The sequence below is a fragment of the Penicillium canescens genome (genome assembly GCF_028828765.1).
Source record: "Penicillium canescens strain IBT 15451 chromosome Unknown utg000003l_segment0_segment0, whole genome shotgun sequence".
Taxonomy (NCBI): Eukaryota; Fungi; Ascomycota; class Eurotiomycetes; order Eurotiales; family Aspergillaceae; genus Penicillium; species Penicillium canescens.
In genome coordinates, this window is record NW_026703965.1 from 3,584,688 (window position 1) to 3,595,921 (window position 11,234).

Below are 11,234 nucleotides of genomic sequence, written 5' to 3' on the forward strand. Positions count from 1 at the left end.
CTACGGAAAGGTTTGCCAAACTCCTGTTGGCCTTGGGCCAACCCCTAATCTGGAGACTTTGTATATGTACGAGGCAGAACTTGGACATTCTTACCCAATGCCGTCTGTATTTGTATTCTTAGTTGTCAGATAGCCCCGTCTGTGATTTAAAATTGCCGATCGTCCTGCTTTTCTTTCACCAAGTGGGCCGTCTGCTCTCTGCCTTTTACAGAGAAGAATTTACACGTGTGAACTGGTCTATCCTTATTCTCTACATCTTTTTCTTTTCTCCTTTTTGTCTTCTGTGTTCCTTCATCTCCTTTGCATTCCATTCCCTCCTTCCTTTCGCGCTGGGCTCCAGACTGGCATATAGCAGTCCTTAATACTTGCCCATCCTTACTATCACTATTCACTCCTTTTGAACACACCCAGAAAGATGTCCCCAGCTATGAACACTACAGCAGGCGCCAATGGGCCACAGTCTCCGGGAGAGTCCCCGGCTCTGGAGCCCATTGCGATTATTGGATACTCCTGCCGACTTCCTGGTCAGGTCTCTTCCCCAAGTGATCTATGGGAACTATGCACAAGAGGGCGAAGCGGCTGGTGTCCCATCCCCAAAGAACGGTGGTCACCAGAAGCCTACCACCACCCGAACCCTTCGAAAGCAGGCACCTCCAATCAAACAGGTGGCTACTTCGTTGGTGACGTTTCACGATTTGACGCACCTTTCTTTAACGTTAGTGCCCAGGAGGCCGTTGCCATGGACCCACAACACCGCTTCTTGCTGGAATGTGCATATGAAGCAATGGAGAGCGCCGGTATTCCCAGAGAATATATGGCCGGACGTAGTGTCGGTGTTTTTATGGGAGGAAACTTTGCGGATTACGAATCTAACAACATGCGCGATACTGAGACGACTCCCATGTTCCAAGCCACAGGGTGTGCCCCTGGTCTCAAGGCTAATCGAATTTCATACATGTTCGACCTAAAGGGCCCTAGTTTGACAGTGGATACGGCCTGTTCGTCTTCTCTCGTTGCCTTACACACTGCTGTGCAGAGTCTGAGGAACGGAGAATCTACCGAGGCCCTTGTCGGTGGTTGCCACTTGCTTCTGAATCCTGAAAACTCCATTTCCATGTCTATGCAGCAGTGAGTCCTTCGTCTCCAATGGTGATCGTTCACCTCTTTGTACCCGGCAGTCGTTGACCTTCACATTTCCACAGATTGCTCAGCGAAGAGGGAAGAACATACGCTTTTGAAGAGAGAGGAAAATCCGGATTTGCCCGTGGCGAGGGTGCCGGTGTAATTATGCTTAAGACTCTCTCTGCTGCGATCCGCGATCGCGATCCCATCCGTGCTGTGGTTACTCATTCTGGTGTAAACCAAGACGGAAGAACTAAGGGAATTACCCTACCAAATGGCCAGTCCCAAGAGGATTTGATCCGCCGGGTGTATAAGGAAGCGAACTTGAACCCAGCAGACTGTGGCTACGTCGAAGCCCACGGCACAGGTATGTCACTAAAAATCCTCACTGAAAGCCCAAGTAAGCTAATATTGTCTAGGTACCGCGGCCGGAGATCCCATCGAGGCAACTGCTATTCATGCAGTACTTGGAGAGAACCGAAACGCGAGAAACCCGCTTTATATAGGATCAGTCAAGACCAATGTTGGCCACCTTGAAGGTAAACAAGACTCCTTTCTTCTTTTCTCTTTATTGCTAACTGTAAATCTCCCATTTAACAGGTGCCAGTGGTATTGTTTCTGTCATCAAGTCCGCCATGATGCTCGATAGTGGGCTTCTACTCCCCAATGCCGAATACAAGAAGCCCAACCCCAAGATCCCGTTAGCGGAGTGGAACATGAAGGTCGTGAACTCGACGCGCCCGTGGCCCCGTGGCAAGAAATATATCAGTATTTCCAACTACGGCTTCGGTGGTACGAACGCACATGTTGTATTGCAAAAGGGACCTTCGCAGACGGCGCCAGAAGAGACATTCAAGGAAAAAGAAGGCAAGCGCCGTCTGATTTTGATCTCAGCAAATGACCGAGAAGCTCTGCGCCAGAGAAGCCGTGACTACGGTATCTACTTTGAGCAACGTCCCGAGGTCTTCGAAAACACCTTGTTTAGCAACTTCGCCTATACAGTTGGAAGCAAGTTCTCTCACCTTCCATTCCGTATCGCTCTGTCCGCTACGTCGCTCAACGATGCTGGTGTTCAACTTGCGCAGATGAAGATCAACCCAGCCCGTGTGGTCGGAGGTGATGGTCCTTCGGTCGCATTTGTTTTCACTGGACAGGGAGCCCAGTGGGCTCAGATGGGTATGCCTCTGATGGATGAATACCCTGTCTTTGCCTCTGCCGTAGAGCGCGCCGACAAATGCCTGTCTCAGGACTTGGGTGCTGACTTCTCACTTCTCGAGGAGCTGCAGAAGGATGTGGAAAGCTCCCGGATCAACACGCCTTACCTGAGTCAACCGGCATGCACTGCTCTGCAGGTTGCCCTTGTTGACTTGCTTCGCTCCTGGGATATCCGTCCGAGCTCCGTCGTTGGTCACAGTTCCGGTGAAATTGGCGCCGCGTACGCTGCTGGCATTTTCGACCTTGAGGGTGCCATGACCCTTGCGTACCGCCGTGGCCAAATGACCGAGTTGTTGAAGAGCACCTACCCCGACCTCAAGGGTACTATGATGGCCGTTGGCTCCAGTGTGGAAGACATTAAGCCGATGCTGAAGACCCTCTCCGCTGGATACGCTACTGTGGCCTGTGTCAACAGCCCTTCCAGTGTCACTATCTCTGGTGATGTCCCGGCTATTGAGGAGCTGCAACTCATCCTCGAAGAGAAGAAGATCTTCAACCGTAAGCTCATGATTGACGTCGCTTACCATTCTGACCACATGAAGAACGTCAGTGAGGCGTACTTGTCCGCCATTGAGTCAGTACAGCCATCGGACACTGCCACTGCTACCTTCTTCTCTTCTGTGACCGGTGAAATTGGCCAGGCGACCGACCTTGGCCCGAGCTACTGGGTGCAGAACTTGACATCGTCGGTGCTTTTCGCCAATGCCCTCAGCAAGATGTGTGGCGCCGAGAACAAGCCCAACCTGCTCGTTGAAGTTGGACCTCATTCCGCGCTCAAGGGTCCCATTCTCGACACCCTGAAATCACTTGGCACGTCGGTCGCTTCCAAGGTCGGCTATGCTCCAACAGTTCTCCGGAAAGCCGACCCCTCCCAGTCTGTCCAAGACGCTGCCGGTGCTGTATACGTGCGTGGTGGAACCCTTAATGTCAACGAGATCAACTTCCCTCGCACTGGTACAGCTTCTCGCACCTTCCTGCGCGACCTGCCGAGGTACCCCTGGCAGCACGAGACGGAGTTCTGGCACACGTCCCGTATCACTGAGAAGCACAGATTCCGAGATGGAATCCGAAACGACGTTCTGGGTGCCGAGGCATTCTACTCCAATGACTTGGAACCTACTTGGAGAAACATTGTTCGGCTCGACGATATTCCTTGGCTCCGTGACCACAAAATGCAGGGAATGAGCGTGTACCCCATTGCTGGTTATCTGGCTATGGCAATTGAGGCCGCTCGGAGACGCTCAGAGAAGTACGGCACCGTTGCCGCGAACTCTCAGTTCGAATTCCGCGAAGTGAGCGTTGGTGCTGCCCTTGTCTTGACCGATGACGTGGATGCCGAGACTACCATCACCCTCAAGCCTTACACTGAGGGCACTCGTGGTACCTCAGATGCCTGGGATGAATTCCGTATTTGCTCTTGGAACACCAAGCGGTCTTGGACAGAGCACTGCACAGGTCTGGTCCGAACTCGCGCCAACTACAAGAACAAGAAGCAGAACTCTGTGGTCAACTCTGTCGAGTTCGAAGAGAAGGTATTCAGAAAGAAAATCACCGAGGTGAAGGGTGCTGCTACTTACAAGATTGACACCGATAATCTGTACAAGGTGCTCGCAGAGGTCGGCGCTGGCTATGGGACTCCATTCCAGGGTCTTGAGAACTGCTTCTCTGACCCTCATCACTCGCGTGCTGACCTGTACGTTCGCGATACCAAGTCGGTTATGCCTAAGAACTTCGAAGCTCCCTTGACCATCCATCCTACCTTTTTGGATGCTCTGCTGCACCTTGTGTGGCCTATTCTTGGAAAGGGTCGTATGGAGCTCGACACTCTTTACATGCCGACCATGATCAAGAACCTTGTCATCAATGGAAACATTCCTTCCACCCCCGGTGACCACTTCCGTGCCTGGTGTATCGGAGGTTCTGACTTGGCCAAGCCGGAACCCACCAAGTTCGACTTGTGGGTGACACCCACGAACTCTAGTGAGGTCTTGATCAACATGGAGGGTCTGACCATGACTCCCATCAACGACGCCGGAGGTGCTGACAATGGTCCCCGTGACCTCTGCTATAAGCTCGAGTGGAAGTCCTTGGCTGAGATTGAGAGTGCGGCTGCCGAGGAGGCGGCTAAGGCTAAGGAAACCAATGGCCATGCCAATGGACACGGCAATGGACATGCCAACGGCCACACTAATGGCCACACCAACGGAGTCAATGGCCACCACGATGAGTCCAAGGATGAACTTCTGATCGCCCAATTTGGCAAGTCTGAAGTTGCTGCTGAGCGCCTGAATGAGGCTATCTCCAAGGAAGCCATTCGCTGGTCGACCTCCATCTCGTCGCTGAGTGAGATCGACGCCAACCAGAAGCGCGAGCATGTTATTATCCTACACACTGCAGCCAAGACCTTGCGTGACCTTACAGAGTCAGACTTTGCCAACATCCAGAAGACTCTTCTCAACTCTACTAACGTCATTTGGGTCTACCGCAACGACACTCCTGATTCTCAGATGATCGTTGGTCTCACTCGCAGCTTGCGTTCCGAAACCCTTGCCAAGGTTGCCACCCTTGGACTCAGCGCCGAGGATCTGAAGAAGCCAGCTGGGCCTGTCTTGGCTGCCATGAAGGCCTTATGGCCAGCTGACCCATCCGCTGAGCCTTGCAAGGACTTCGAGTTCAAGACCGAGAATGGCGAACTCTTCGTTCCTCGTGTCACGAATGACGTCGCTCTCAACTCCTTCGTGAAGAATGAGACTAGTGCCGATGCCACTCTTTCATCTCAGCCATTCGTTCAGCCTGGTCGCCGTTTCCACCTTGAGATTGGCAGCTACGGAGCCCTCGATACTCTGTACTTTGCAGACGACGAAGTCGAACCGCTGGCTGATGATGAAATCGAAATCGAAGTCAAGGCCACCGGTCTGAATTTCAAGGATATTGTCGTGACTATGGGACAACTTGCTCAGCCTTACATCGGTATTGAGTGCAGTGGTATTGTCTCTTCCATCGGCAAGAAGGTCACCAACTTGAAGGTTGGTGAGCGAGTCATGGCTCTGCCCCTGGGTGGTTACTCTACATTCGCACGCTGCAAGGGAACCAGTGCGACACCCATCCCCGAAAACATCTCGCTCGAGGTTGCTGCCACTGTGCCCGTTGTCTTCTGTACCGCATACTATGCCCTCTATGAGCTTGGTCGCCTGAAGAATGGAACCGGAGAGAAGGTTTTGATCCACGCCGCCGCCGGTGGTGTCGGTCAGGCCGCGATCATGCTTGCACAGATGGCCGAGGCAGATATTTACGTGACTGTTGGAAGCGCAGAGAAGAAGGAGTTCCTCATCACGCAGTACGGTATCCGCGAGGACCACATCTTCTACAGTCGTGATGCTTCCTTCGGTCGCAGCCTTCGCGAAGTCACTGGCGGTGTCGATATCGTTCTCAACTCCCTCGCAGGCGATCTGCTCCGCGAAACCTGGGAATGTCTTGCACCCTTCGGAAGATTCATTGAAATTGGTAAGGCGGATATTACCAAGAACACCCGTCTGGACATGCTGCCTTTCGAGTACAATGTCTCCTTCCACTCTGTCGATCTTACCAAGATCGCGGCCTACAGGCCTTGGTTGATGAAGCAGTTGCTGGACAACGTTTCCTCCCTCATGGCTCATGGCTTCATCCACTCCATCTTCCCTCTCTCGTCTTACCCCATTTCTGAGATTGAGACCGCGTTCCGTGCCTTGCAGACCGGAAAGTCGATGGGTAAGATCGTGGTCATTCCTCAAGAGGGCGATCATGTCAATGCAGTCGTCGCCAAGACTGGATCTAACATCCTCAAGGCCGACGCCACCTATATTCTGATTGGAGGTACTGGTGGTCTGGGCCGAAGCATGGCTAAGTGGATGTCACAGAAGGGTGCCCGCAACATTGTACTCGTGTCACGAAGTGCTGCAGTCAATGCGAACGTACAAGCTCTGATGGATGAATTGGCCCCTAGCGGCACGAACATCTCCGTCAAGGCTTGCGACGTCAGTACTCGCAAGTCAGTCGACGCTATGTTGAAGGATATGACGGATATGCCACCAATTCGCGGTGTTGTCCATGGTGCAATGGTTCTTCGGGTAAGTCAACCTGCTACATTTTCATTATTTGCAAATTACTAACGTCTTCTCAGGATATGCTCTTCGAGAACATGGACCTCGAAGACTTCGAGGCTGTCACTGCCAGCAAGGTCGACGGTGCATGGAACCTCCACGATGCACTCACCAAGTCTCCTCTCGACTTCTTCGTGGCGCTGTCCTCCGTTTCCGGTGTCGTCGGTAACCGAGGGCAAGCCGCCTACGCAGCCGCCAACGTCTTCCTGGACGGCTTCATGGAGTGGCGCCGTAGCCAGGGTCTCCCTGGCACAACAATCGACCTCACTGCCGTGCGCGACGTGGGTTACCTCGCCGAGGTTGACACCAAGCGCCAGCAAGAGGTACTAAAGAACATCGGCACAGACGGAATGACCGAGGCGGAAGTGCTGGCACTTCTGGCTGCGGCCATCACCGGCGATCTGGCGCAGTCATGCGGCGGGCAAGCCATTACTGGCTTGGAGTCTAACACTCATGACCACTTCTGGGAGCAGGACGCCAAGTTCAGTCTCCTGGCCACAGCCAACAAGACTCAGGCCGGTGGAGAATCAGCCGAGGTCGCTCTGCCGCTCCATGTGCAGTTCGCCAACTCCGAATCTAAGGAGGAGAAACTGCAAGTTTGTTACAAGGCTTTGGCAGCCAAGCTGGCCCAAGTTTTGGTGCTTTCCCTTGAGGATATCGAGCCTACTATCTCCGTTTCTTCGCTTGGTTTGGACTCTTTGGTTGCGATTGAGATTCGTAACTGGATTGCCCGTGAGGCAAATGCCAATGTGCAGGTGTTGGAGCTCCTGTCGACTGGTTCGCTGATGGCACTTGCTGATGTCATTGTGACCAAGTCTCAGAAATAATTACAGACTGAATGATGTGAAGGATTACGGCTTTTTTTTTTTGAAACGGTATATAGATTGTACAGTCCATTGATGGCGTTTACTGCGAGGAATCTTGATGTTTTTTTCTACTTCTAATCCTGCGATCGAATTATTGTCGACTTAGACAAAAGAAGCACAAAGGACCATTTGTACAAACCTAGTGAAGGGATTCGATATTGCCCGCAGAATTCCCCCTTAATACTTGCACAATATGAGCAGACATAATTGCACTGAGTCGCGTCAAGTTGATATACATACAATCACGTTTCCTTCAATCATCTTAAACTTCAAGCTACGATAGTACGACACAGAATACTTTCGCTTCTCCCAAGCTCCTGCTCACGCAGCTCATTCCCTTCATGTGCGCCCATCTCTGTCAATGTATCACCGGGGGAGATTCTGTCTGGCCATGCATCTCTGAGCCTGTCCCAGAATCTCAAATCTACAGCCGACTCAGGATATGAGCCAAAGTTGTATGATGCACATATCGAAGTCTCAAGGCTTGGATAAATACGTGAAGTGAGCGTGAATCGATTGTTCACGTAAATCTCGACCAGAGAAACATCGACAAAAATTCGAACAACAAGGTCTTCTCCATCGAGGAGGTCAAGATCCCCGAAGTCAGGAGTTGACTCTCCGAGACCGTGGATAGAAGACTTGCTTCTATCAACTATCATTACGCCCTTCGCGAGATCAAAGATGAGCTTCGTAAATTCGGTGTCATCAGGCGATTTTCGAACATTGAAATCAAACCTCTCGTTGCCGGAGAGGTTGGTGAAGGTAGCTTTTAGTTCAAAGGTCTTCGTTCGGATTGAGCTAAAATCCTGAAGCGAATTTGAGGGATAACCAGATCTGAGAGTCGTGACTTGTGGTGCTGGGCGGATTCCAAGTGTCGACATCGTGCCAGATTCTTCGTCAACGAGCCATCTATTGCTCGCTCTTCCAGCATCGGTTATAGGCTCGGAAATCTCGAACAGCTCCCTCGGATGAACCAGACACCCTGCCCAGCCCTGCGACTCTGTGACACACTCTTTTGCACTTTCGTCAGCCCAGCCCAGTTGAAGTAGTCTGTTTTCACGATCACGAAAGATATGGGCCGCGTATAAAATGCCGTTGTCCAATAATCCGTGGGACTGAATTTCGAAGTCGAGGCTGCCGTTTTTCAACGTGAATTTGCCGGAAAGCCACAAGAGATAATGCCCATTGTGTCTTTCGCTATGAGTGTCTTCCTCGACACCCACGACGATATAGTCTTGCTGGCCCAGACTAAAGAATGAAGCACATTCAAAGTTCTTCCCGAATTGCAAATTGCTGGTGGGTGAGATCTTGGACCCATTCTTTACTCTTAGCACCGTTCCCAGAGACTCCCATCCCAGTAGGTCATTCGATTGATACAGGCAAAGCTGGGATCCCAAGTTTCGATTGCCCGACGCGATCATCATGAAGTTGGTTTCGACATCTGACCCCAGCAGCTTGGAAAGAGACTGCGACTGTGAAACGTAGGGATCCCGCCATCCGGTTGTCCTTGTGCCATCTGTCGGTGATGCTAGAAGCGGATTGTATTGATAACGGTGCCATGTTTCCCCGAAATCTGTCGAGAATGCAACAGACTGGGACTCGCACCCCTCGACGTAAGGTAGCGACCAATGGATTGGCAAGTATGAGATACTCGTGTAGAAAAGGTACAGAACACGCTCTCCTTCGACGATTTTGGAAACGATTGACCCAGAAAAAACGCCTAGTGAATCGTAGGATGTGCCGTTTCTCAAAGCCGGAGTGCAGTCCTGCCATGCGACTAAATCTTTGCTCTTTGCCATTCCCCAGGCACTATTCCCGCCTTTGGAAGTACCTGGGTTCCATTGATAACAGACACGGTATTCCTGTGTCTCTGGTATCCACACTGCACCACATGGATCGTTCATCCACGAATGAGGAGCGATAAAATGCGATGTAGGCCGGAAGCGATTGAATGCCATCTCGCAATATTGGATAAATAAGAGGTGTTTCCAGAATGCATGAGATATTGGATTATGAAGAGATGAGTGACCGAGGTGGCTAAATATATCCAGGCTTGTTTTGGCGTTCTCGGAATTTCGGTATAACTTCAAAAGATCGCACCTCGATTACGCGTTTCCCCTTTTTCGGTCAATTCTCGCGACAATCGATCACGAATATCGGGAAAACAATCACAGTCAAAAATTCTTGTTCGCAACAAGAGACGCCATTTCTAAGTTCTGAGATTCCAAAAAGATCAAGTCTCGGTTTTGCTCCTCATTCTTCGCCGAGCTGTCTCCCACATTCTTCCCGTTGAACTGCATTCCTCGTCCAATGATAACTCCAAAACTTAATATTTCACCGAACGAACAATTATGAAGGACATGAGTATAAGTCGATTGATACGAAAGCCTTGACGGCTACGATCTGATCGCTAAAATGCCGGCCAAACTTCGGAGATATTCCAAGACTTTTGGCAAGGAGCGAATAGTTTCGCCGATATTCTCAACCTCAACATCACTCAATTGGTTCTTTTTGATCTGTCAGATACAATCAACGGTCATGGAAGTGCGCGAAGAAGGTCTGGATATTGTGGAAAGGCTGGAACCCGGACTTTGCCCCGTAATTCCCCATATGAAGATCCGTTGGTGGTCTAACTACATGTCGCATATTCTACGAATTGAGATATATTGTGACCGTCAAGCCCACAAATTTGGTCATTATAAACTAATTGCTTTGAACTTCCTGCTACTTACCATACGAGGCTTTTGATCAAGCTGGCCATTCCGCTTATTCTACAACGGAGTCGAGAAGAGCATGTATCAAGTCGTTCGGGACAAGGCAGATCTCAAGGAAAAGGAGAGGCCATGTCGAAAATGTTGCACACAGTGTCGATATCGCTAAGAAAGTCACTGGTAGAACCGTCATGACTCCTCAGGAACAGTGCCAGCGGCTATGGACGCACCTCAAGAAAGACAAACGCTTTGTTCTCTGGACATTGTATATTATGTCCTTGTTTTTTAATTGTTTTCCATGGAGCATCGATCAAGAACAGTCGTCGCTATGCTTGGCCTTCAGTCGCAGAATTTCTCTGATGACTACTTTGAAAGTGAGTGCTCATGTCCCCGAGTGTGAATAATATCTATCTCCTGCTCCTCACCAGATACATACCAGACGTAGTATTTCGAACTTATTGGCCAGAGCAATCCTTTTGGCCTCACTGAAATCTCCTCAACACTGCAGTTTCTCTCGAACTGTGCAGCTGTTTACATATCTGACATACTTCCTCGTCGCGATGTTCTTGTGGGAGGCGGAAGCCTTCTTGCTGTATGATCTTATTAGAGCGACGTCCATCGCTGGCACTTCCAATTTGGCAGCCAACACTGCTCTTTTGGTCTTCATTATTACATGGTCAATGCTAGATAATGCTCTCATATTTGAAATAAATGGAAAGGAGCACGCCTGATCTTCATTTACGTCCCCGAGTAGATAATATCAGTATTCTTCTGTAGCGCGTATCCGTATAGACGGGTAAAAGGCGGTATAGTGTGTAACGATCCACTCCCACCAATAGATTCTTTATATTCTGCCGTCCTTGACGGCTGCCTCGAGTTTCACTCTCACATTCACCCTCCACCATAACCCGCAAAGTTGACTCATTTCGACCTTACTTTCTGCCACTAAAATTTGACACAGTTCTACCCACGACGTCGCGAGAGGGCACGCTTGGAAAATGCTACTTCAATATGTGCACTCTTTTTACAGCACGCTAGATGCTGCAGTCGTATTATATGGCTTCGTTACAATATCACTTCTGATAAGCCTGCTCTTTGCGGCTATTGCATACTCTGGAGACGACTTTGCAACACGCAGGAAATTGAAACATCTACGAAAACTCGGTTTACACGAGAGCAAC

The 11,234-nt window shown here is 50.4% G+C and overlaps 2 protein-coding genes across 2 annotated transcripts; one reads left to right on the forward strand and one right to left on the reverse strand.

Annotated features, from left to right (window-relative positions):
* Window positions 1-415: 415 nt before the first annotated feature.
* On the forward strand, window positions 416-7,303 carry N7446_004809 (type I polyketide synthase; the record flags this gene model as incomplete). The annotated part of the gene is made up of 5 exons (XM_058513557.1): window positions 416-1,128; window positions 1,203-1,489; window positions 1,542-1,661; window positions 1,723-6,443; window positions 6,497-7,303. 5 exons carry the CDS (start codon window positions 416-418, stop codon window positions 7,301-7,303), a joined length of 6,648 nt encoding a protein of 2,215 aa, XP_058374886.1.
* A 308-nt stretch (window positions 7,304-7,611) lies between these two features.
* Window positions 7,612-9,300, reverse strand: N7446_004810 (glycoside hydrolase family 32 protein; the record flags this gene model as incomplete). Its single annotated transcript, XM_058513558.1, has 1 exon — window positions 7,612-9,300. One exon carries the CDS (start codon window positions 9,298-9,300, stop codon window positions 7,612-7,614), a length of 1,689 nt encoding a protein of 562 aa, XP_058374887.1.
* Between the last annotated feature and the right edge of the window lie 1,934 nt (window positions 9,301-11,234).